The sequence below is a fragment of the Pan troglodytes genome, chromosome 18 (genome assembly GCF_028858775.2).
Source record: "Pan troglodytes isolate AG18354 chromosome 18, NHGRI_mPanTro3-v2.0_pri, whole genome shotgun sequence".
Lineage (NCBI taxonomy): Eukaryota > Metazoa > Chordata > Mammalia > Primates > Hominidae > Pan > Pan troglodytes.
In genome coordinates, this window is record NC_072416.2 from 64420129 (window position 1) to 64446720 (window position 26592).

At 45.2% G+C, this 26592-nt stretch overlaps 1 protein-coding gene and 1 long non-coding RNA gene across 2 annotated transcripts in view; both read left to right on the forward strand.

Moving 5' to 3' along the window:
- The window catches only part of CDH5 (cadherin 5), a 37789-nt gene extending 21833 nt beyond the window's left edge, over positions 1 to 15956 (forward strand). The window contains exons 5-12 of the mRNA XM_523383.7: positions 578 to 742; positions 1624 to 1811; positions 3357 to 3604; positions 7257 to 7399; positions 9180 to 9304; positions 9646 to 9751; positions 11953 to 12198; positions 13827 to 15956. Coding sequence (XP_523383.3) covers positions 578 to 742; positions 1624 to 1811; positions 3357 to 3604; positions 7257 to 7399; positions 9180 to 9304; positions 9646 to 9751; positions 11953 to 12198; positions 13827 to 14344 — 1739 coding nt within the window. The 3' untranslated portion in view covers positions 14345 to 15956. The remainder of the gene's footprint in view (positions 1 to 577; positions 743 to 1623; positions 1812 to 3356; positions 3605 to 7256; positions 7400 to 9179; positions 9305 to 9645; positions 9752 to 11952; positions 12199 to 13826) is intronic.
- A 3725-nt stretch (positions 15957 to 19681) lies between these two features.
- On the forward strand, positions 19682 to 24320 carry LOC134808821 (uncharacterized). Its single transcript, XR_010152638.1, has 2 exons — positions 19682 to 19983; positions 21447 to 24320. It is a non-coding gene; the product is annotated as an uncharacterized LOC134808821 (long non-coding RNA).
- The last annotated feature ends 2272 nt before the right edge of the window (positions 24321 to 26592 follow it).

Here is a 26592-nt window from a genome sequence, read left to right on the forward strand (position 1 = left end):
CCCTCTAGAGACCTTGGACAAATCAACTAACTTCTGCAAGCCTTAGTTCCCTCATCTAGGAGGTAGGAATGCTTATATTTATATCGTATGGTAGCTGTAAAGTTTGAGTTAGATCATGTATAAAGGCAGCAAGGCCCATAGTAATTGCTTATGTGGTGACTTAACAAAAAATATAAGGGCTGACTCTTGGGAGCAAGAAAGAAGTCCAGTGGAACTGTCTTTCAGAGAGATGGCAAATACATAGCACAGATGCCACTACTATGCTACAGTGCACCAAGGCAGACATCACTAATCTATCACAGCACTCTTTCCGTCTGAGCCTAGATATGGCCTCATGGTCTTTGTCAACACAATATTTCAGGTGGCGAGGACCAATACCGAACCCAACTATTGGGCCAGCTTTGGCCTCACAGTATAGGCTATGGAGGTAGTGGGTTGTAGACTCAGAGTTCTCAGCCCCAGTTGCACAGTGGAATCACCTGGGAAGCTCTTAAGTCAGGTTCTCTCTGGGCAGGCCCTAGGCATGGGTATTTTCTAGAAGCTGGTAACATGGCTCCTGCTGGGAATCTTTTTGCAGGACGTATTATCACAATAACGAAAAGCTTGGACCGAGAGAAGCAGGCCAGGTATGAGATCGTGGTGGAAGCGCGAGATGCCCAGGGCCTCCGGGGGGACTCGGGCACGGCCACCGTGCTGGTCACTCTGCAAGACATCAATGACAACTTCCCCTTCTTCACCCAGAGTGAGCCCCTCCTCTAGGGCCCTGGGAAGGGGGGCTGGGATACCCCAGACTCAGTGACTTGGGGCTCTGGGAAAAGAGTTACAAATCCCTTTACCTCTCCCTCTATCCCAGGGTAGGCCTAATGCCCAAAGGAGTCCTTTGGGTGAAGGGAGGGGCCCTGCTTCCATCCCAATACCACATTCCCAAGGCCATCCTGCTGCCCCCTGCCACAATCCCCTCATAGGCCAGAGGGAAATCCCACTCCCTGCTGGGTGCCACCACTGTACTGTGTCCCACCATGAGACACAAGCAGTTTCACCCAGATCCCATGGGTTTGGGAAAATCAAAGCCCTGAGACTCAGGTCCCAGCTAGAAATTCCCACAAGCCAGTGAACATGGGGACAGCAAAGTTCTATATCCAGAGCCAGGGCTGGGCCCTGACCCCACCTACACACTGATCCACCCCACAAAGAATGTCTAATGAGAGCTTTTCCCATGCCCTGGGGCAGATGGCTCTCCACTTGCAACTCCCAGTGCTGATACTGTCATTCAGTTGTTCAGCCACCCTAGAGACAGGCCAGTTGTCTTGAAGTGGCTTCCTGGTACATGGCATAAGCTCCCTGAAGGCAGGACTTGTCTCTCTTGTCCATTGATAGGTCCCCTAGCAAAGTGCTTGGCATACAATAGGTGCTCAATAGCTATTTATTGGATGGAGGGATGGATGGATGGACATACAGATAGGGAAGAACCTCTTTACCTTGAGAATCCCAGGGGTATTATTATTTATGATTATTTTATTATGCCCATTTCTTTTATCAAAATATGTTAGAATAGCTGAAAGAGGCAATCGCCTTGTCTATCTCATTAACCCAAGGCCCTTTGGGGTGCTCTGTTTGCATCAGCCAAGTACACATTTGTCGTGCCTGAAGACACCCGTGTGGGCACCTCTGTGGGCTCTCTGTTTGTTGAGGACCCAGATGAGCCCCAGAACCGGATGACCAAGTACAGCATCTTGCGGGGCGACTACCAGGACGCTTTCACCATTGAAACAAACCCCGCCCACAACGAGGGCATCATCAAGCCCATGAAGGTTTGTAGGCCAATGGCAACAATGTCAAACGTGAGGCTTGGGGCTCTTGGCACCCACAGGTCCTGCTTGGGCATTGCTCCTGGGCCAGAGACCATCAAAGGACCATCAAAGCTCCAAGGTGGTCATGTGTTCATGGAGACTGTGATCCAGTGTCTTAGGCCAAGTTACTTGGGAAGCAAATCTTAAGGCCATGACTGGATGTAAATTGTTTATCTGGGAGGTGATCCCAAGAAGCCCCAGGAGCAATGACCCATTGGGGGGTAAGTGTGGAACACATCCCAGAGTTGGAGAAGCTGAGGGTGAAGGAGCTGGGGTATTTATACACCCGCTGTCTGTGGTGTTGACTGGGGGCTGCCCCCGGAGTTATTACCTCTCTGGCACTTTCTGGCCTGCCATGTGTCCTGGCCAGTAGAAATCCATCAGCATGAAGAAAACAGTGAATAATTGTGGTGACATGGATGGCCACTGACACTGGATGCTGCTGACAGCCAGAGAAGCCAGATTAACTGAATCTGGAAGAGGAGGGAGAGGTCCTGTGAGGGGCATAAAAAATGCCTCTGGAATGGCCATGCAGAGGATTGCAAGTCCTGGGCCTGAGTCCTTCTCTGAACCAGCCCCATGCTGGGGCTTGGAAACACCAAGGAGAGGCAGACACAGCCTCCAGTGTCAGCAAAGGTCTCAGCGAATGGGGAAGACATATGCATGAACAAAAAAAGTACAGCCAGGTGTAAGTGATACACAGCAGCTCTGAACAGGGAGCAATTACCTCTGCTGGGAGGGGTTTCTGAGAGAGCATCTGATTACCTTCTGCTTGGCTTCCTGAGGGATGAGTAGGAGTTTTCTAGGCAGGCAAGGGCAGGAGAAGGATCTTGAGCAAAGGCATAAAGAAAAAGCATGTCCGGCCGGGCCGGGTGGTTCACGCCTCTAATCCCAGCACTTTGGGAGGCCGAGGCAGGTGGATCACCTGAGGTCAGGAGTTTGAGACCAGCCTGGCCAATATGGTGAAATCCCATCTCTACTAAAAATACCAAAATTAGCCGGGCGTGGTGGCAGGTGCCTGTAATCCCAGCTACTTGGAAGGCTGAGGCAGGAGAATCACTTGAACCTGGGAGGTGGAAGTTGCAGTGAGCGGAGATCGTGCCATTGCACTCCAATCTGGGCACCAAGAGCAATATTCTGTCTCAAGAACAAAGAAAAAGCCTGTCCTTAAGGACCTGTGGGTAGAACCACTAGTGACGCCCTTAAGAGCAGGACCATAGTTGATCCATTCCATGTCCCAAACGCTGGAAATAGGGCCAGGCACACAGCCAGGGTTGTGGGTATGGCCATGAGGCTGCTGAGATGAAATGGGGAGCAGCTGAAGACAGACACCAGGCCCAGCCGCTGTCTTGATGACCTCAGAAATATCACTTGTCAAGGCCATGGGCCCCTCATCTATAAAATGGGTGTCATCCTGGTACTACCTTGCATGGTTGCTGTGCAGATCATATGCCACACACATGCTTGGCCCAGAGCAGGCACTCACCATCCTTTTTTCTTATGCAGCCTCTGGATTATGAATACATCCAGCAATACAGCTTCATCGTCGAGGCCACAGACCCCACCATCGACCTCCGATACATGAGCCCTCCCGCGGGAAACAGAGCCCAGGTCATTATCAACATCACAGATGTGGACGAGCCCCCCATTTTCCAGCAGCCTTTCTACCACTTCCAGCTGAAGGAAAACCAGAAGAAGCCTCTGATTGGCACAGTGCTGGCCATGGACCCTGATGCGGCTAGGCATAGCATTGGGTAAGGGGGCGTGTGTCCATGAGGATGATAAGGACAATCCGGCCTGGATGTTCCTATGCCTGCTGGTCTGAGGCCAGGACTCAGAGAGGGGAACTGGCTTCTCCTAGCACTTACAGGGAAAGTGACAGAGGCAAGACCAGAAGCCCAAGCTCTTGCACTTGGCAGCCTGGCATCTTGACCTGCCCGGGCTCCCCCACCTAGCATGGTCCTGGGCATCCAGAGCTACTTGTCCTCTGTCCGGCCTTGAAGGCTTATTCTCTGCACCACAGCTCTCACCAGTCCTATGTGGTAAGATCTGACAGTCAAGAAAGCAACCAATCAGACGACACACCAGAGGCCCCTTCACTAAAACTGTATTCTTGAATCTATCTTTCCCAAACCACAAAAGTAAGAAGTGTTCATTTTATACAGTGAAACAGCACAGAGATCTACCAAGAAAACACTGATAACCCCCACTCTCAGATAACTCATGTTCGTGGCCTAACCTGGTCCTATTGCTCCTTTCTTTTCGTGTCCACACAAACATGTGGATGCATTTATGGTGGGTTTGTTGTTGTCTGTTTGCTTTTGATGTTTGATTGTTTTAAAATTTTTTTGGATCATGCCATGCTCATTTCATCGATATTTGCTCTCCATCTTAACTAAATTTCTCTTTTACAATCTTTAGAAAAAAATGATATAGTTCCAACAGATACTTTTTAGAGCCATATAATATGCAATAGTAAGTATAAATTCAATTCAATCTTATTTTATTGTAGATGCATAGCTGATTTTGCCAGCACCATTTACTAAATATTATAATGATAAGTCATCGTTTTCCCACCTTCATTATATGCTAAGTTTTCTGTATATACCTGTATCTACTTCTAATTCTCTGTCCTATCCATCATTCTATAGCAAAGCTATTCTGTTTTATTCTACTAGCTTGTATAAGTTCATTCTCCTATAAAGAAATAGTTAAGACTGGGTAATTTGTAAAGAAAAGAGGTTTAACAGGAAGTATAGTGGCTTCTCCTTCTGGGGAGGCCTCAGGAAACTTACAGTCCTGGGGAAGCAGGCACGTCTTACACGGCCAGAACAGGAGTGGGAAGAGAGTTGTTACATACTTTTCAACAACCTGGTCTCATGATAACTCACTATCTTGAGAATAGAACCTGGGGGATGGTGCTAACCCATTCATGAGAACTCTGTCCCATGGTCTATCCACCTCCCACCAGGGCCCACCTCCAACACTGGGGATTACATTTCGACATGAGATTCGGTGGGGACACAGATCCAAACCATATAGCTTTACACTAGATCTTAGATATACATAAAAGTCCTTCCCATGTTGCTTTTTTATTTGATATAACTTTTTGTCAACTCTCATTTTTTCTTTTGTGAAATTTAAAATTTTGTATCCAGGTTTTTTTAAACATTAGAATTCTAGTGTTTGTATATTATAAACATTAGTGTTTATATATTAATTTTGGTATAGCTAATGTTTCAAGGGTATTAAGTCTTCTTATTAAGGACAAAATATGTTCTTCCATTTTGGCCTCATATCCTAAGTTTTGGGACTACTCTTCATTGCCATTCTTTTCTAAATAGCCTGTAATTATAATTTTTGTTTCTCCTTTGATCCAAGGGTTTATTTAAGAGATTGACTTGATTATTTTCATTTACAAGTCATAGGGTGTTTTTTTTTTGTTTTGCTTTAGCTTGTTCTGTGATGTGATACAATTGTATTTGTGTCCACTTCTTCCTAGAATATCTAAGTTTTGACTTTATGTATTTAAATTTTTCTATTCAGTTAACAAAGGTTTGCAACTATTTTACCTTCATTATGGTTTGTAACTTTCATCCAAATGTAATTAGCCAATTTGTTCTGCTTAAATATTTTGCCTTTAATTCTGTTTCTTGATGTTACATTTGTTAGTCCTGTTTTCCTGTTATTCATATTCGCCTAATGCAAATTTTCCAACCTTTACTTTTAACTTTTCCAGGTCATTTGGCATTAAGTTGTCTCTTGAAAACAAGAATGCATTTGGCTTTGCTTTTTAATCTAAACTGAAATGCTTTGTGTTTAACCTATTTACATTTTTCATCATAATTGATATGTTTGATGTTACTTCTTTTATCTTGTTTTACATTTCTCATTTATCAAACTTAATGGCTTTTTTCTTTTTCCTCATCTTTGCTATACAGTCTATGTTTCTTTATTTTTTTTTCTCCTAGATATTTGGATGAGGTGCATCCATTTTTATTTCTACCACTGAGATTTACTTCTGTCTGCAAAATTTAAAATGTTTTCTTGGACCTATATTTTCTAGTTAAAACTATTATACACATACACACACCCGTTGCTTTTCTATGTATGATAAACAAATCAATAGTTTTGTTTTAATTCTTCCCATGCCAGGTTTTACTTTATATTGAAATGTTTAGTTAGATACAGTAAGTTTTCAAAAAAAAATTCAGGACACAAATATCTTAGTTCTTTGCCTTTTTTGGGGGGTGGGGGGGACAGGTTCTTCCTCTGTCACCCAGGCTAGAGTGCAGTGGCACAACCATAGCTCACTACAGCCTTGAACATCTAGGCTGAAGCAACCCTCCCACCTCAGCCTCTGAGTATCTGGGACTACAGGCACACACCACCACACCAGGCTAATTTTTTTTTTTTTTTTTTTTTTTTTTGGTGAGACCTGGGCTGGTCTTGAACTCCTGGCCTCAAGCAAACCTCCAGCTTCAGCCCCTCCCAAAGCACTCAAATTACAGATGTGAGCCACCATGCCCAACCTTGCCTTCTAATAACATCTAGATGTATTCATATAATCCTCAGATTATAAACACTTCCCTTCAAAAATACTATCAATGTATTCTAGTATTTAATTTTGTGGGGGCATCTGAGGCAAATCTGATTTTTCTTTCTTCATAAGGAAATTATTTCTTTCTGTCTGGACTCTTTTCAGTTTCTTCACACAGCCTTGAAATTTGTAAGTGTCATCAGGATATGCCTAAATATTGGGGTTTTTTTCAATGATGCCTGATGTCAATGACATCTTATAATCTGTAGACTCAAGCCTTTCTTCAGATCAGGAAAGTTTTCTTTTCTTTTTTTTTTTTTCTTTTTTTTTTTGTTATTTCTTCTGTTCTGTTTGTTCTGGGATTTTCCTCATTAATAGCAACTATTATTCCTATATACACAAAACATATATATTTATCTTTCCATAGATTTTTCCTGATTTCTGAAAGAACTTTTTAAGTTTTTTATTTCACAAAGTTAATTTCTTTGTAATTACTTCTTATCTCTTCCAGCTCTTTTTGTATTCCTTCCTGGCTCTTGCCCAATGATCTTTTCATTAATCACTAAAACAAGTCCCAGCTATGGTGTGATGTCACCTGTTCAGCTCTGAAAGTGCATCTGATGGTCTCAGGTACCACCTCCAGTCCAGTGATGGCAATGTAACTAAGATCAAAGACATTATCTTGCTATCCTGAATCCCTCTGTGTAGGTCCGCTCTTGTCTGAGTGGCAGAGTGCAATGAGCAGTGAGAGAGGGGCATGGAGTGGGATGCAGGGGACAGATGCAGAAGGGCCTTGTCCATCATGCTGAGGAGTGTAGACTCAGCAAAGAACAATGGAAAGCCATGAAACTCTCTCCCCTGGGCAGATACTCCATCCGCAGGACCAGTGACAAGGGCCAATTCTTCCGAGTCACAAAAAAGGGGGACATTTACAATGAGAAAGAACTGGACAGAGAAGTCTACCCCTGGTATAACCTGACTGTGGAGGCCAAAGAACTGGATTCCACTGGTGAGTGGCCACATCTGCCAGGGCACCTGGATTCTTTTCCTTTTCCCTCATTCTTCCAAAACTGGCATAATCAATAATTTGGGGTCTCTAGACGTATTAGAAGTGCCTGCTGAAGCACCCGCTGGTTGGGATGCTATAGAGCTTCCATGCCCAAGTGTGGTCCTTGAACCCAGCAGTATCAACATCCCCTGAGACCTTGTTGCATCTCGGGCCTCACCCCCACACTGAATCGGAATCTCATGCATGTCACAGTTTGAAAACCACTGTCATGAAACAGGCTGCGCAGATGTCTCTGTGACGAGAATCACCCAAGTCACCTATTAAGCATAAAGCTCTACTCCACCCTGCAGGTTCTGGTCCAGTGAGCCAGAGATGTGCATTTAACAAGGGTCCCATGATTCTTAGTATCATGGCTGTTTGGGAAATGTTCCTTCGGAGGGTGTTTATGCACCAGTTAATAGGTAGAATTCAAAATGTGAAGCAGCTTCCAACTTTGAGATTGTGAGGTTCTCTAGAAGTTGTGTAATTTTTGCCAGAGGGAGGGGCAAGAGTTGGAGTTTTGCATCCTTTATCTATATTAGAAAATCACAATCACCCTCCAGGAGAACTATTAATACTCCCACTTTACCCAGGAGCCCGCTAGGCCAAGGATCCCTGGCGCCTGCCGGGCCCACCCAGACTCACTTCTGCCAGCACAGCTGCTGCCCCAAACTGTAATGGACTCCTGCATGTTTGGCCAGATCAGTCTTTGCTTCTTTCTCCTCCACATAATCCCATTCATAGACTCTTTACATTTAAATGGTTTAAAATACAGAAAATACAGAAAAAGAGAAGAAAATACTCCTCCCACCAATGCCACCATGCAGAGACAGTTACTATTAGCACATTCATGTATTTTTATTTTTATACATATTTTTATACTTACATGAGATTGTAATGTTTGTGTAAGATATTATATTCCACATTTTTACTTAACCTTTACTTAACCTTATTCCAGAACCACTTTCTCATGGTACTAATTTTTTTTTTAAGAGAGAAACAGGGTCTCACTCTGTTGTCCAGGATGAAGTGCAGTGGCACGATCACAGCTCACTGCAGCCTCTAATTCCTGAGTTCAAATGATCCTCCCACCTCAGCCTCCTGAGCAGCTGGGACTACAGGCGTGCACCACATTGCCCAGCAAATGTCTTAATTTTTTTTGTAGAGATGGGGTCTCACCATGTTTCACAGGCTTGTCTCCAACTCTGGGCCCCAAGCAATCCTCCCTTCTAGGCCTTTCAAAGTAGGAAATTACAGGGGTGAGCCACAGCACCCGGCCTTCAAATTTTTTTTAATTATATGTTTAAGATGTAAGTGACATAGGCATTGTCAGTGGCCATCCATTTCAGTCTTTTCCAGTAGCCTAGTTTACTGACCCAATCTCACTTAGGTTGTTTACCTTTTCAATTCTTTTATGATTAATTTATTATGTTTTATGTATTTAATCAAATAATTAAATTTTTAATTTTAGGAATTTAATTACAATTTTTTTTAATGCACTTAGGTGGTTTACCGTTTTGATTCTCATAATCAAAGTAATACCTCAGTAAACCTTATGGATGAGATTTAACACCTCCCCCCACCAAACTCCTTTTGTCCAGAACACCATCCTGGGCCTCTGTTCCACAGCCTCCTCCTGCAAAAAGTGGCCTCCATAGGGCAGCCCTCCTTCCACACATCTTCCACCCCCCAAGGCCAGCATCAGCTGAGCCCATAATGGTGACAGTCTTCTCCCCTGCAGGAACCCCCACAGGAAAAGAATCCATTGTGCAAGTCCACATTGAAGTTTTGGATGAGAATGACAATGCCCCGGAGTTTGCCAAGCCCTACCAGCCCAAAGTGTGTGAGAACGCTGCCCATGGCCAGGTGAGTCTGGTTCAGGCGGGAGGGGAAGGCAGCACCACCCTGGGGCAGGCTGGGGGACAGAACTGCTCAACAGAGTCAACAGGAGTTCCCCTGTACAATAGCCTTGAGGAAAATAACATTATGCCCATTTTACAGATGGAGAAACTGAGGCTCAGAGGGAATATATGGGGAGTAGATTGGCGGGGCAGGGAAGTAGAAAGAGTGGCTTTATGAAGAACTAAATAGGTGAGTGTTGCAGGTGGGAAACAGCCATGGTCAGGACTTAAACCCAAAGGCTCCATCGCTAAACCTCAGACCACCCCACCACCATCACTGACTATCTCCTGTCTTCCACACTCCAGCTGGTCCTGCAGATCTCCGCAATAGACAAGGACATAACACCACGAAACGTGAAGTTCAAATTCACCTTGAATACTGAGAACAACTTTACCCTCACGGATAATCACGGTAGGCATCAAAGTAATCAGTTCAGCTGGGCGTGATGACCCACACCTGTAGTCTCAGCTACTCAGGAGGCTGAGGCAGGAAGATCGCTTGAGCCCAGGAGTTTGAGGCTGCAGTGAGCTATGATCACATCACTGCACTCCAGCCCGGGCGACAGAGCGAGACCCTGTCTCCAAAAGAAGAACAAATGCAGTCAGTTGGCTCTAACAGGGTCGGGGTGAGGTTATTTGAGTCTTGAGGCACCAAGGTCAAAGACCAGGCCAACAAATTGAGGGCAGGCTCCCACTGGGATTTTCAAATCATTAGATATTTTGTACAATTTCTGCCACATACATTGTACAATTGGTCTATGCAATGGTCAGAGACACTCCATCCAAACTCCCAAGTCCACATCGCCTGCAAGGAGGAGTACAGAACAGATGTGAGGATGCAGGCAGTCAGCTCAGTTCAAGAACTAGCCAAGGAGTCCCCTCCCATACTGGAGGCTCTATGGGTCAGCAAAACTGCACATTAAACATGGAACTTTGAGGTCATTCCCAAAGAGTCAAAACTGGAAATGTGAAATCCTAAATCCCAAGGATCCAGTGAGCTTTGTTTTAATTCAGCTACAATGATTACTCACGATTAGCAGGGTGGCCCGTGTGATGTCATTAGCAGCCAATCAGAGCTTCTGAGGAGTAGGTGCTGACTTGAGTGATGATGCTGAGTTGACTTCATTCCAGCCACAAGTAGGCAAGCTTCCATGGCCTCTGAAATTTCCTCAAAAAAATAGAGAAAATTCCCCTTGGGTTTAAATAGAGTGATCCTTCACCTAGCATGGGATGGAATTCCTGCCTGTCCCTAATGGGCAAAACTATGGTGGATGAGGATGGCTGTATTGCAGCAGCCCATTACTACATTTAAGGAAGACTGGGGAGTGGGGTCCCTGAAAGTTGGAGGCAGACTTGAGGGATCAACCACAGACCAGTCCTTAAGGAGACTCCTGTGGGATGGAGAAGGTGGCCCTGATGTGTTGACAGTCAATGACAGACCATTCAACACCCAGTTGTCATTAGAAGTAAATAATGTGGCAAAAATGTCACCCCCTCTCCAATGTCCACCTCAGTCCCATCTCAGAGTGGGGATCTGCAATACAGTAGAAAGATTCAGTGCCACCCCAAAGACACCCATATACAATAGGAGACAAGTCTGTTGGTGTCAAATTCACTTATATCATGAACATCCTGCATGTCAAAATCTCTAGTTTCTCCCATAAGTGTCAGTGACATATAGTTTATTTTGAAATATAATAGACTTAATGCTGAAATGTAATTATGAATAATGAAATATAATTGGCTTTCATTCAAAATCGAAAAGATGGATTCCTGGGTTTTTCAATCCAGTGTGTGGAGCCTGTGTAGCTAAGTAAATCCTGGAGTAGGGAGTTCCTGGATCCTTCTCTGGTCGTTGACATTACAACCTCCTGGGACCCTGCAAAAGGCAGATTATCTGGCCTCTGCCCAGAACCACTGAATAAGAAGTGTGTGTGAGCATAGGGGTCTGAAAATCAGCATGTTTTAAAAGCTCCCTGGGGGATTCTTGGGTACAGGAAACCACTGATTGGATCTGGGAAGGTGGGCGGGGCCAATATTTGGACAAAAGCATTTCCCAGTTCCAAACTGCCTGGGAAACCCGCAATTCTATATGTAATCATTTTCTCTGTGCCCCAAGGGACATGCCCATTGTTTTTACTGTTTTCAACAATGTAACAATGGATTTTCAGAGAGAGCAGAAGCTGCCTTAGAAATTAGCCTAATGCTAAAAGACTTTTTAAAACTTTATTTTTCCCCACTGCTTGTCAAAGCTTGAAACGGAGCATTAATTAATTGAGCTGAAAGAGAAAACCTCCTGTTACTGGAGTGGGGTTAGGGAAGAGGAAGGGGAGAGGCATCAGTTGCCCACAAATACAGAAGGCAAAGGATTTGACCTTCTTTCACCAAGGCATTCTTGGAGATTGGGTCAAAGCAGCTGCCCCAAAATATCCCCTCTGTGGAGGAACAGACCTGCACTCAGATGGCTGAAACAAGAGGCGCTGGGTGCAAAGGGCAGAAAAGCAGCCCAGGGAGCACGCAGGCTGGTGCAGTCAGGGAGGGCTTCCTGGAGGAGCCAGGTTTCCCCATCTGTGCAGATGGCAAAGCCTGACTCCGAGGCCTTGGTGTTTCCAGATAACACGGCCAACATCACAGTCAAGTATGGGCAGTTTGACCGGGAGCATACCAAGGTCCACTTCCTACCCGTGGTCATCTCAGACAATGGGATGCCAAGTCGCACGGGCACCAGCACGCTGACCGTGGCCGTGTGCAAGTGCAACGAGCAGGGCGAGTTCACCTTCTGCGAGGATATGGCCGCCCAGGTGGGCGTGAGCATCCAGGCAGTGGTAGCCATCTTACTCTGCATCCTCACCATCACAGGTCAGTGCTGGGCAGGGTGGGGAGAAGACACAGTGGGTGGAAGGGGATGGAAGGTGTTGGGAGGCGGGGAAGCTTCACAGGAAAAGTAGAGGCCAGAGGTTCAGGCCCAACCCTGCCTCCAATCTGCAATGCAGCCCTTAGCCAGTTCATGTGCAGGATGCAGGATGTGAGCTCCAACCACCTGGGTGCTCACGGTGGGGGATGAGCCAGGGAGGAGGAGGGGGTGGGACTCAGGACTCCTCCCCCATGCATCAGGCCAGTATCACTTTAAAATAACTTATACATAACAGTCACTCCTTCCACTTAGATATTTTCAGCATTTACTGTGTGCCAGGCATTGTTCTGGGCATGTATTTACATAAAACCTATTTTTGAAAAAGGAAAAAGGATCCAGTTCTAAAATGGAAAGTTTAAAAACTTCTAGTTTAGATTGTCTCCACGTGCTTTCTTTCTTTTTATAGAATTCCTCCGGCCTTCATACATATTTTTTTTCTTGTTTGGGCCTCAGAAATTTTAGGAGCATTGTAGGCCTTAGTTTGGATTTCCCAGGGAGCAGCCCTGGGATGAGGATTGGGGTGGAAGTGGCTTATTTGGGAGGTGGTTTATTTCCCTGGATACCTCCTAAGGCAGAGGGGGAGTGAAGCTGGGAAGGGAGGAGGCCAGCGAAGGTGGAATGTTCCCATCGTGAGGAACTGGAGCCTCCTCCCATAGGGTTGCCGGGAGGCAGCGTGGGGCCACCCCCCAGCATCATCCCACTGGGGGAGCACAGTGATGTACTGTATCCTGCATTTCACTTGCCATGAGACGCAGCAGGGGCTGATCCTCCAGAGGAAGCCCTCAGGTGATTAGAGATCACCCTGGCACTCATGGCAAGGCCTGGATATAGCCACGGGGCACCTGCAATACAGATTCCAGGCCTCTCCTGCCTGTAGCCCTCCTGAGAGTGGCCTCGGTATGCCCCACTTCTGGGACTTCTCCAGCAGAGATTTCTCCTTTATTAATAATTAATGATGATGATGGCATCCCCACCACAAATAGAATTGCATTTGACCTCACAACCATCCTCCCAAATATAAACAGAGCAGGGAGGTCATCATTTCCATTTTACAGACAAGGAAACTGAGGCTGGGGGGCAGGGCTGCCTTCCAGGGCATCCCAGCTTTACTTATGTATATAGTAGTTTGTTCAGTAACTCAAAGCTAGAAGGCCTGAGCCTAATTTTAGAAGCTCTCTGCACTTCAAGGTCTACCCCTCCTTAGGGATCCAAGACCCTCACATAGCCACACCCCTCAGAGATTCCCACAGGCTGAGCATCCGCACCTGCCCATGGGTGTGGGGGAACGGCAGCGGTGGGAGTGTCGGGCGAGGTGGGGATGAGTGTGCGGGGGAGCGGCAGGGACGGGGTGTAGGGGGATGGCGGGGATGGGGGTATGGGGGAACGGCGGGGATGGGGTTGCAGGGGAAGGGGGGCCAAAAGGATGGGGTTGCAGGGGAAGGGGGGGTCAAAGGGATGGGCATGCTGGGAGGGCGTGGGGGTGGGGTTGCAGGGGGCAGTGGGGATGGGGGCATGGGGGGCCGCCCAGGCCCCCAGCCTTGTCTGACTCTGCCGCTCGGCTCCCTGGCTGCAGTGATCACCCTGCTCATCTTCCTGCGGCGGCGGCTCCGGAAGCAGGCCCGCGCGCACGGCAAGAGCGTGCCGGAGATCCACGAGCAGCTCGTCACCTACGACGAGGAGGGCGGCGGCGAGATGGACACCACCAGCTACGATGTGTCTGTGCTCAACTCGGTGCGCCGCGGCGGGGCCAAGCCCCCGCGGCCCGCGCTGGACGCCCGGCCTTCCCTCTATGCGCAGGTGCAGAAGCCACCGAGGCACGCGCCTGGGGCACACGGAGGGCCCGGGGAGATGGCAGCCATGATCGAGGTGAAGAAGGACGAGGCGGACCACGACGGCGACGGCCCCCCCTACGACACGCTGCACATCTACGGCTACGAGGGCTCCGAGTCCATAGCCGAGTCCCTCAGCTCCCTGGGCACCGACTCATCCGACTCTGACGTGGATTACGACTTCCTTAACGACTGGGGACCCAGGTTTAAGATGCTGGCTGAGCTGTATGGCTCGGACCCCCGGGAGGAGCTGCTGTATTAGGCGGCCGAGGTCACTCTGGGCCTGGGGGCCCAAACCCCCTGCAGCCCAGGCCAGTCAGACGCCAGGCACCACAGCCTCCAAAAATGGCAGTGACTCCCCAGCCCAGCACCCCTTCCTCGTGGGTCCCAGAGACCTCATCAGCCTTGGGATAGCAAACTCCAGGTTCCTGAAATATCCAGGAATATATGTCAGTGATGACTATTCTCAAATGCTGGCAAATCCAGGCTGGTGTTCTGTCTGGGCTCAGACATCCACATAACCCTGTCACCCACAGACCGCCATCTAACCCAAAGACTTCCTCTGGCTCCCCAAGGCTGCAAAGCAAAACAGACTGTGTTTAACTGCTGCAGGGTCTTTTTCTAGGGTCCCTGAACGCCCTGGTAAGGCTGGTGAGGTCCTGGTGCCTATCTGCCTGGAGGCAAAGGCCTGGACAGCTTGACTTGTGGGGCAGGATTCTCTGCAGCCCATTCCCAAGGGAGACTGACCATCATGCCCTCTCTCGGGAGCCCTAGCCCTGCTCCAACTCCATACTCCACTCCAAGTGCCCCACCACTCCCCAACCCCTCTCCAGCCTGTCAAGAGGGAGGAAGGGGCCCCATGGCAGCTCCTGACCTTGGGTCCTGAAGTGACCTCACTGGCCTGCCATGCCAGTAACTGTGCTGTACTGAGCACTGAACCACATTCAGGGAAATGGCTTATTAAACTTTGAAGCAACTGTGAATTCATTCTGGAGGGGCAGTGGAGATCAGGAGTGACAGATCACAGGGTGAGGGCCACCTCCACACCCACCCCCTCTGGAGAAGGCCTGGAAGAGCTGAGACCTTGCTTTGAGACTCCTCAGCACCCCTCCAGTTTTGCCTGAGAAGGGGCAGATGTTCCCAGAGCAGAAGACCTCTCCCCTTCTCTGCCTCACCTGGTCGCCAGTCCATGCTCTCTTTCTTTTCTCTGTCTACTCCTTATCCCTTGGTTTAGAGGAACCCAAGATGTGGCCTTTAGCAAGACTGGACAATGTCCAAACCCACTCATGACTGCATGACGGAGCCGAGCCATGTGCCTTTACACCTCGCTGTTGTCACATCTCAGGGAACTGACCCTCAGGCACACCTTGCAGAAGGCAAGGCCCTGCCCTGCCCAACCTCTGTGGTCACCCATGCATCTTCCACTGGAACGTTTCACTGCAAACACACCTTGAAGAAGTGGCATCAGTCAACAGAGAGGGGCAGAGAAGGAGACACCCAGCTCACCCTTCATCATGGACCGAGGTTCCCTCTAGGCAAAGCCCCTCACACTGCAAGGGATTGTAGATAACACTGACTTGTTTGTTTTAACCAATAACTAGCTTCTTATAATGATTTTTTTACTAATGATACTTACAAGTTTCTAGCTCTCACAGACATATAGAAGAAGGGTTTTTGCATAATAAGCAGGTTGTTATTTAGGCTAACAATATTAATTCAGGTTTTTTAGTTGGAAAAATAATTCCTGTAACCTTCTATTTTCTATAATTGTAGTAATTGCTCTACAGATAATGTCTATATATTGGCCAAACTGGTGCATGACAAGTACTGTATTTTTTTATACCTAAATAAAGAAAAATCTTTAGCCTGGGCAACATAGGCAGACCCTATCTCTACCAAAAAAAAATTAATTAGCCAGGCATGGTGGCAGGCACCTGTGGTCCCAGCTACTTGGGAGGCTGAGATAGGAGAATCACTTCAGCCTGGGAGATCAAGGCTTCACTGAGCTCTGAACGCACCACTACACTCCAGCCTGGGTGACAGAGTGAGATCCTGTCTCAAAAAAAGAGAAAGAAAACCTTTGAGATTCTTCCATTTCTAGAGCTGAGAGAGCACTTGTGAAACACACACACATGCACAAACATATAAACATGCATACAAGCATGCACATGCATGCACAAATACACATACACACACACATGCACACACACACCACCACCACCATCATCAGAGGAACTTACAGAAAAGGGGACATTATAGATTCCTAGGAATATGCCAAAGCTTTTCAAAGCCTCTATGGACAGCTCATTCCTTAACTTTTCCTTTTAAAATTTTTTTTAGCTTCTTATTTGCCCCAGTCACTATCACTGCCTCAGGCAGCTGCAACGTTAAACAATTGCCACTGATTACTTTCAACAAATAACCTCAGAGAAAAGGCTGTGTGTATTGAATGGGTATCAAGTCAGATCAAAAGAACACAGCCTTGCAAGTGGAGTTTCTTCCAGGGAACTACCAGACAAGTTGAATAATGACAGTTATCTGGGAATTAGACTTTGCAGAAGCTCCAACCCTGTTCTGATCTGTTTGTCTCTAGGCTGCTGGTTATCACCATGATTATGAATCTACTGGGTTCAAGGCTACCACAGGTCTCAGGAGAAGGGGATGGGACTAGGGCAAGTTAAAATGCCATCAAGCTCTGCCAGGTGTGGTGGCTCATGCCTGTAATCCCAACACTTTAGGAGGCTGAGGAGGGAGGATTGCTTGAATATAGGAGTTTGAGACCAGCCTGGGCAACATAGTGAGACCTAGTCTCTATTAAAAAAAAAAAAAAAAAAAGGACAATGCCATCAAGCTCACTGTTCTTACCAATATTTAGCTGTTTTAAAAAAAAAAAATAGGTACACCCTGGATTGAATTAGTTTTCAGAGTTCTGAAAAAGTTGGTTTTGACAATTTTGGCCAGTATTCTCATTGCTTTTCTCGGGGAGAAGTGCTCCTTACTCAGCCATTCCTGCCAATGTCACCCCTTCCAGCTGGTTTTTAAGCTGTTTTCCCACCTGTCTGAAGTACCTGCTCCCTGAACTCACGGTTGTCCAATCCCTGGAGCCCATGAGATCTGTTCACTACTTTCTTCTCCAAGAAGCCTCCCCATCCCCAAGACACCTCCAGATGAGACAATCTCTGTCACTCCAACCTTCAAGGGGGCCTGGCTCTGAGCTCTTGGCCACCCTGGTCACCTCCTCTGCTTGGAACCTGTTTACCCTAAGGTAGGAAGAGTGATCTTCGTAGTGGAGGAGGGCCTGCCTCTGAATTTGTACATTTTATCGTACCCCAAACCCAGTGGCCTGGAATCTTCTCACCACACTGCACATGCCTGCTCCAGCCAACCCTGGGTCCCAAGCCTACCGAAAGTGGGCAAGGGGAGCAGAGGCTCAGAGCCCTTCCCCTCCCCCAGGCCAAACCTGTGAAGCCAGCATGACCTTCCTCATTTCACAGATGTCCAAGGTGAGACCCAGACGGGGATGAGATGTGGCCAGAGCCACACAGGCAAGTTAGGGACAGAGTTGGGCCTAGACACTCTCCCATTCCCCTAGACCACCCTCAACCGTTGCCTCCTGGGTCGCAGGACAATGCGAATCTACAGACTTCCCAGACCTGGGGGGCTAGAGGCTGAACCAAGGAGCATCGTCCGCGGCTGTTGGGTTGGTAATGGCAAATGACCACTAGGGGGCGCGCTGTGTCAATAAATGCTCAGCCAGGGCCGGTGTCTGCGAGCTCCGCGGCCGGGCATCCTGGCAATCAATGGACCGCAGGTTCTGGGGGTTCTGGACCTTGACAGAGAACCTGGTCTGGCCCCACAACCTGCCTGGGCTCTCGCTACGCTCCTCCGTCGCACCAGGCTCTGATGGGGTAGAGAGAGCCAGGGACCTAGTCCCCCACCTTCCCGAAGGAACGGGGTACCCGCTGTCTCCAGCAGCCCAGCCAGCACCAAGAATCTCGGCTCTCCGAGAGCGGCTGACCTTGGCCATCGGATCTTTGGATTTGTGAGAGTCACAGTGCACCACACCATCCCTCCCTGCACCGGGTGGCCCTGCCGCAGTGTCCACACCTCGTCCTCCTGCTCGGCCCCGCCCTGCTTTCGCCAAGCCAATCCTGGAAGGTTGACTCTGGGCCAGGAACGGAGCTGCAGTCCCTGAGCGCCCTGGTTTCAGGCGCCTCCCAGGTCAAGAATCCTTCGAATAAATCCTACTGTCTTCAAGGTGACTGGTAGAGTCTCTGATGTTCACAATCCAAACCTCAGACCACCCAGCAATCCCCCTTCTAGGGATTGCTAAGGACCTCCTAGGGACCTAAGATGCACTGGGTGTATCTGCCTCAGTAAGTTCAGTGTTACTTACAAGCAAAAGATTCGAAACAATGTAAATGTCCAACAATAAGAGATTGGTTAGGTAAATTATGGCAAATCCACAAAACACTACCGGGCAACCATTAAAAGTCATGTTGGGACGTGGTGATCTTGAGCTAAATTCAAGGTCAAGGCTAAAAAGCAAAACCCAATGAATTATTTACAGTCAGATCTCAATTTTTTCTAGTAGATATCCATCTTCAGGTTATGAAATTATGAAAAATTTTTATTTTCTTCTCTATTCTGTTTTGCAAATTTCCTATAAGTAGTATATATTATTTTTATAATCAAAAAAAGTTATCTTAATGTTGATTTCTAAGCACTTTTTTGTCACTGGAAAACAGTGAATTGATAAGCAAAATTTATCCCCAAATATCATTTTTTAACACTAAAACTTTCTGTTTTTTAAAAAAGTTGAGTTCACTATTAATGCAACAGAGACTTTTAAGAATTACCAGCCTGACCAACGTAGCGAAACCCTGTCTCTACTAAAAATACAAAAATTAGCCGGGCATGGTGGCAGCTGCCTATAATCCCAGCTACTCAGGAGGCTGAGGCAGGAGAATCGCTTGAACCTCAGAGGCAGAGGTTGCAGTGAGCCAAGATCGCACCACTGCTCTCCAGCCTGGGCGACAGAGTGAGACTGTCCAAAAAAAAAAAAAAAGAATTAACTGAATTGTTTTTGAAGTCATCACCCTTGAATCCAGAAAATCTGTTGTTAAAGGGTTGATTAATTTTGTCTGTCTGTTTGCTTACTTCTGAAAGCATTTCTTTGAATTTCGTCGGTGGGAGTCTAATCCTGTTAACCTTTGGAGTTAACAGCAAATTTCCAGCCACTTTCTGGATCAGAGCAGTTACAGTCTCTGAGATGAGGGAAACCCGGTTTTTCAGCCAAGTGACTTCCATAGGATTCTGCAGTGCATAGAAATATCCAACATTCCTCTTCCTCAAAGATAAGAGAAACAGCTGGGGCCTATTTCTCTCAGCCCATCCAGAGTTTATTTGGGATGCTTAGGAAATCTGTGTATGCCCCAACACTTAAGGAGACTTCACAAAACTTTGCAATGTGGTCTTGTAGCCTAGGGCATAGAAAGCACAGTTATCTTATAATATTCCTGTATAATGGTTGCCAAGGGGATGTTTAATGTTGTTACGCAGGAAGCTGTGCTGAACAAGAGTCTTTTGTTTTCAGATCAGACTCTGGGCAGGAAGTGAATCTTCACAGGGAAGGAAGCAACAGAACTCTGCCTTTGGCTTTTGCTGGCTGAGCAGGGAAAGGCCTATAGACACAGGGCATTGGGCAGGAGCTAGAACAGCCCTCCCTAGAGCACTACATAAAGCAGCCAATATTTTGCAAAGCATAGGGAAGAGTGAAAGTCATCCGGGACATTTGCAGACACAGCACTAAGAACTTGGTGACAACAGCCCTGAAGCAAAACACCAGCATGTACTGGGCAGGGCTTGGGAGATAAGACAGGACATCTGAAGCTAAACATGGTGAGTCCATTTCCTGGGCTTTCTGGAGCTATGCAGGGTGATAGGCTCATCCTGGCTTGCCCAGGACTCTCGTCGTTTTAGTACTAAAAGTCCTGTGTCCTGGAAACTCCTCAGTCCCAGGCCAGGTGGTTCAGAGTCAGCAGTCCTGGATGAGTCAGTGCTCTCCTACAAGCAGAGTTAGTTTCTTAACCTCCCTGAGTCACAATTTTCTCATTTGTAAATAAAATAAGGTAATATACTGCCTACTCTAAGTTTTTGTGAAAGTCAAAAGAAATAAATCTTGAAAAGGTAATAGAACCAAATTTGGCACATAGTAATTATTCAATGTTAACAGGAAGGAAGGAAGGGAAGGAGGAAGAAAATGTTAAAAGATTGTTTTTTAAGGTAAAAATCATAACTCTTTACTCATGTAAAATGAATATGTATCAAAGGTTTTATTTAACTCGTTAGTTTATGATAGAACCTGTCCAATGTTACAACCCACTGAAAGGAGTATTCAGAGAATCCCACAATAAAGCCAATAAGGAATGCTGAAATCAACTTACATACAGAAATAAAACTGGTCTATCCACAGGGTAAAGATAGACTGCATTCCGTTGGACATAATCATTTGTACTCCCATGGGCAAGAATAATTTGCATTAATCTAAGTTTTCTTCAACTTACAGAGTTGTAAAATAGCTCAAAGACGATGAAAGGCAATAACCTAGAAAAGTGTACCAGACAAAAAACCCAGTAATTTTTTTTTTTTTCCTATTTGAAAGTCTTTCATAATCTTTCCTAACAGAAGAAAAGAAAGAAGGAAGGGAGGGAGGGAGGGAGGAAGGGAAGGAGGGAGGGAAAGAAGTGTGGGTCTAATAGGGTTTGGATATGGTTTGGCTCTGTGTCCCCACCCAAATCTCATGTTGAATTGTAATTCCCAGTGTTGGGGGAGGGACCTGATAGGAGGTGACTGGATCATGGAGGTGGATTTCCCCCTTGCTATTCTCATGATAGTGAGTGAGTTCTCAGGAGATCTGGTTGTTTAAATGTGTGTAGCACTTCCCCCTTCACTCTTGCTCTCCCGCTCTGCCATGTGAAGAAGGTGCTTGCTTCCACTTCACCCTTCCGCCATGATTGTAAGCTTCCTGAGGACTCCCCAGCCATGCTTCCTGCACAGCCTGCGGAACTGTGAGGCAATTAAACCTCTTTTCTTCAGAAATTACCCAGTATCAAGTAGTTATTTATAGCAGTGTGAGAACGGACTAATACAGGGTCTTTAGTGAGAAGTTTATACTGGAACTAAATGAATCATATGTACGGTGGGTTTATGTAAGAATGGCTAAATGGCTAAATGCAGCAGGGTGTATTCCTTATCCACTGCTCTGTAACAAATTTCACAGCTTAGAAAAATATGCATTTATCACTTCATAGTTTCTGTGGGCTGGGCGTCCAGGAATAACATTGCTGGGTTCTCTGCTTCAGGATCCCCTCTGAAAGCTACAATCAAAGTGTCATCCACAAAATCTTATCTCAAGCCTTGACTAGAGAAGGACCCACTTCCAAGACCACAGAGTTGAATGAATTCAGTCCTTGCAGCCCGTTGAACTGAGGGCCTCCCCAACATGCTCACCTGCTTCATCAAAGCCTGCGAGAGAGAGAGTCCACTAGCAAGAGGACATTGCAGTCTTATCTAATGCAATCACTGAAGTGACATCCTGTCACCTTGGTCACCTTTTCTATTCTATTCATTATAAATGAGTCCCAAGTCCTGCCACACTCAAGTGGAGGGGATTACACAGGGCTGGAGTACCAGCGGTGGGGATAATTTGGGGTCATCTTAGAGTTCTTCCATCACACAGGAATTCTCAGCTCACCAAATCTGGGATTCCGCATCTGGCCATTCCTGAAGCTGAAGGCCTGGCATATTTTTGAGTGTCCATTTGGATCAGCTAATAAACCCAGGGTTTGTCTACTGGCTGCAGGAGTAAGAACTATAAGGCTAATTGAAATGAATCTACTTAAAATAGTGACCTGATTTTTCTAATAATTACTGGAAGGTAAGGGTTGATTGAGACTTTAAAATAAAACCAAAAATTATTCTAAATTTTTCATATTTTATATAAGAAAGTTTTGATTTTTACTGCAACCATTTTCTAACTCTTAAAGAAAGGATAATTCAAGTGTTGATATTTTCCCAACATAAATATACAGGAACATAATGTAGCTTACTTGTATTTTATCTTTGATTTACACAAGAGAATTTTTATACAAATATTCCAGGCTCATTAGTTTTCCCAAAGGCTTCTCATAATCCTTTGATATTTAAATCATTCCCTCTTTCAAGTCATTTTTTATCTGCCTTGTCGATACTCTTTTTGTTAATTTGCCCAACTCATCTGGATCTTCCTTTGTCACTGGCTCCGTAAATTTGAGTATTTCTCCAATAATGCTCCTGTCAACTTTATGAAATCCTTTGTCTTTTGCAAGATTTAAAAATTCTCTTTATAATAAGCATTCTACAGTAAGTGAAGACTCACTAGCAAATATATGAGTGATGGATCAAGAGAGACAATGTGTTAAAAATTGACAGATGCAACTTTTAAAAATGAAATTCTTGGTTACCATCTAACAAAGTAAGTACAGGACCTGTATGCTGAAAACTACAAAACACTAATGAAGGAATCAAAGAAAGTGTAAATAAATGGAGAGATATACCATGTTCATGAATTGGAAGTCTCAGAATTATTAAAATGTAAATTCTATCCAAATTGATCTATAGATTCAACCCAATCACAATCAAAATCCTAACTGGCTATATAAATTGACAAGCTGATTCCAACATTCACATAAAAATCCAAAGAATGTAGAAGAGCCAAACAGCTTTGAGAAAAGGAGAAAAAAGTTAAAGGATTCACATTATCTGATTCCAAGGCTTCTTATAAAGCTACAGTCATCGAGTCAGTATGGTACTGGCAAAAGGAGAGACACATTCTATATATCTATCTGTCTATATATCTATGTGGAATATAATAAAGAGTTCAGAAATAGATCCACAAATAAGATCAATTGAATTTTGGCAAAGACGAAAAAATAATTCAATGGAGAAAGGACAGAATTTTCAATAAATGATGCGGAAACAATTAGACATCCATATGCAGGAAAAAAATGTTTGACCTATATGTTCATTTTATACAAAAAATTAATTCAAAAAGAATCATAGACCTAAATGTAAAACATAAAAACTTTTAAACTTTTAAAATAAAATATAGGTAAAATCTTCATGACCTACAATTAGGCAGAGTTCTTGGAGATTACATCAAGAATTTAATTCATAAAAAGAAAAAATTTATAAGTTGGATTTCATTAAAACTAGAAACTTTTGCTCTAAAAAGAGCAAAATTAAAATTATAAGAACAAAAAGAAAAGCCATGGACTGTCATATGCCTGACAAAGGATATACAGACTATAGGAAGTACTCTCAAACTCAACAGTAAGAAAATAAGCAACCCAAGTTAAAAATGGGCAAAATATTTGAACAGACACTTCACTAAAGAAGATTATATGGATGTCAAATAAGCATAAATAAAGAAGATATATGGATGGCAAATAAGCATAAGATTCTCAGCATCATTACTCATCAGGGAAATGCACATTGAAACCACAATGACATGCCACTACGTACCTACTATAATGGGGAAAAAACTGACAATACCAACTGCAGAGCCACTGGAGCACTCATACATTGCTAATGGGAATGCAAAATGGTAAAACCACTTTACGAAACAGTTTGGCAGTTTCTTATAAAGTTATAACACCAAAACCAGAAACAACAAAATGTCCCTCAACTGGTGAGGGGTGCTATGGTCTGAATGTTTCTGTCCTTCCAAAATTTATAAGTTGAAACCTAATCCCCAATGCATGGGTATTTGGAAGTGGGGACTTTAGGGTGGGATTAAATTATGAAGTCAGACCGCTCAGGAACAGGGTCAGTGCCTGATATGGTTAGAATATGTAACTCTTCCAAATCTCATGTTGAAATATAGTCTCCAGTGCTGGAAGTGGGGCCTGGTGTGAGGTGTTTGGTCATGGAGGTGGATCCCTCATTAATGGCTTGGCACATCCCCTTGGTGATAAGTGAGCTCTCACTCTGAGTTCATGTGAGATCTGGTTGTTTAAAAGTATGTGGCATTCCCCCCCACACAATTTTGCCATGTGATGTGCCTTCTCCTGCTTTATCTTCCACCATGAGTAAAAGCTTCCTGAGGTCCCCCCAGAAGTCGAGGAGATGCCAGCACCATGTTTCCTGTACAGTCTGCAGAATTATGAGCCAATAAAACCTCTTTTCTTTATAAATCACTCAGTCTCAAGTATTTCTTTATAGCAATGCAACAATGGACAAAGGCCAAGCACGGTGGCTCACGCCTGTAATCCCAGCAGTTTGGGAGGTGGGTGGATCACTTGAGGCCAGGAGTTCAAGACCAGCCTGGCCAACATGGTGAGACCCTATCTCTACTAAAATACAAAACTTAGCAGGCATGGTGGTGCACGCCTGTAATCCCAGCTACTCAGTAGGCTGAGGTAGGAGAATTGCTTGAACCCAGGAAGCAGAGGTTGCAGTGAGCCGAGATCACACCACTGCACTCTAGCCTGGGTGGCAGAGTGAGACTCCGCCTCAGAAAAAAAAAAAGAATGGACTAACACAGTGTCCTGACAAAAGAGGCCCCAGAAGATCCCCATCCACCATGTCAGATATAGCTAGAAGGTGCTGTCTATGAACCAATAAGTGGACCCTCACCAGACACTCAATCTACCAAATCTGCTGATGCCTTTATCTTAGATTTGCCAGCCCCTGGAACTGAGATAAATACATTTCTGTTGTTTACAAACCACACAGTTTATGATATTTTGTTATATAGCCCAAATGGACTAAGACAAGTGAATAAACCAGCTCTGGCACAGCCATAAAATGAAACATTATCGAGCAGTAAAAAGGAAAGAAACATTGATACATGCAACAACTTCGGTGAATCTCAAGTGCATTACGCCATTTGAAAGAAGTTAGACTCCAAAGACTACATACTGTGTGATCCCATTTATACAATATTCTGCAAAGGCAAAACTGTAGCAACAGAGAACATATCAGGGTTTCCAAGAGTTGGGGAGAAGGGAGGATTGGACTAACAAAGAGAAGCTGCATTAGAGAGACTTTTAGGGTGATGGAACTGTTGAATATCTTAATTGTGGTAGTGGTTACACAAGTCCATGCATTTGTCAAAATCATAAAGCTGTACTCCAAAAAAAATTACCATATGTAAATTAAAAGTAAACTTTTGAAAGTCATCAACAAAATTTGAAAATAATGAAAAAAATTTGATCAGGGTCTGTCTCATTTTATAAGGGATCAATTTATTGGTCACTTCATTGATGTACAAGGTTCAGGGGCACTCTGTTACTTATTCATTTATTCTTTTTTTTTTTTTTTTTTGAGACAGAGTCTCACTCCATCACCCAGGCTGGAGTGCAGTAGCGTGATCTTGGCTCATTGCAGCCTCCACCTCCCAGGTTCAAGGGATTCTTGCGCCTCAGCCTCCTGAGTAGCTGGAATTACAGGCATGCACCACCATGACTGGCTAATTTTTATATTTTTAGTAGAGACGGGGTTTCACCATGTTTGGCCAGGCTAGTCTCGAACTCCTGGCCTCAAGTGATCCACCTGCCTTGGTCTCCCAGAGTGCTGGGATTACAGGCATGAGCCACCACACCTGGTCTCATTCATTCTTTGTTTCTAAAATACCTGTTGAACAATGTACTAATGAAATTCCCTTGATTCTGTTCCTAACAGCTCTAGAAGCCCTCTCCGTCTCTACTGTTCCAACCTTAGTTTGAACATTCACTCTGCTATGGTATTCCCACAACTTTTCAGTTGGTTTTCTTATTTCTAGCCTCAATCCCCCCACCCCCAGGCCTTTTCCTGAAGCTACTGAAATGATTTTTCTAAAGCATAAATAAGATCTTACTCTCCCTTGCTCAAAACTCAACAGAACTTTTCATATCTTCAGTGGCTCTCCATTGAAAATCAATGGAACCCAAACTCTTTAGCCTGGTACCCAAGGCCCTACATGATATAGCTTCTCCTTGACTTCTTAATCTCTTTATTTTTGTAGCCACCCTCATGCCATACATTCTAGTCAGACTGAGTTATTAGCCTTTACTCAGACATATGGTAGAGTGTGTTATTGGTCAAAATATTCACTGCCCTTCTCTGTGGGAGGATTGGTATCCCTGATGCACTGACATCAAGCTTGGCCATGTGACTCATCCTGTCAAATAAAATGTAAGTGGAAGAGACTTATGCCACCCCAGAGCAGAAACTTTAAGAACCAATGTATGGTTCTACTATCTCTCTTCTCTGTGCCACCAGCAATGAACATATAACATGAGCTAAAAATAAACCTTCATCGTCATAAGCTACCAATATTTGGGGTTTGTTTGTCACCACAACATAACTTAGCCTAAGCTGACTGAAACACTCTTAGGTTGAGAGCACCCCAATTATTCACTTTGTAGTCTCTGTGCATAGTATAGACACTTAACTGCATAACTGGCATTCACTACCTACTTGTTGAAT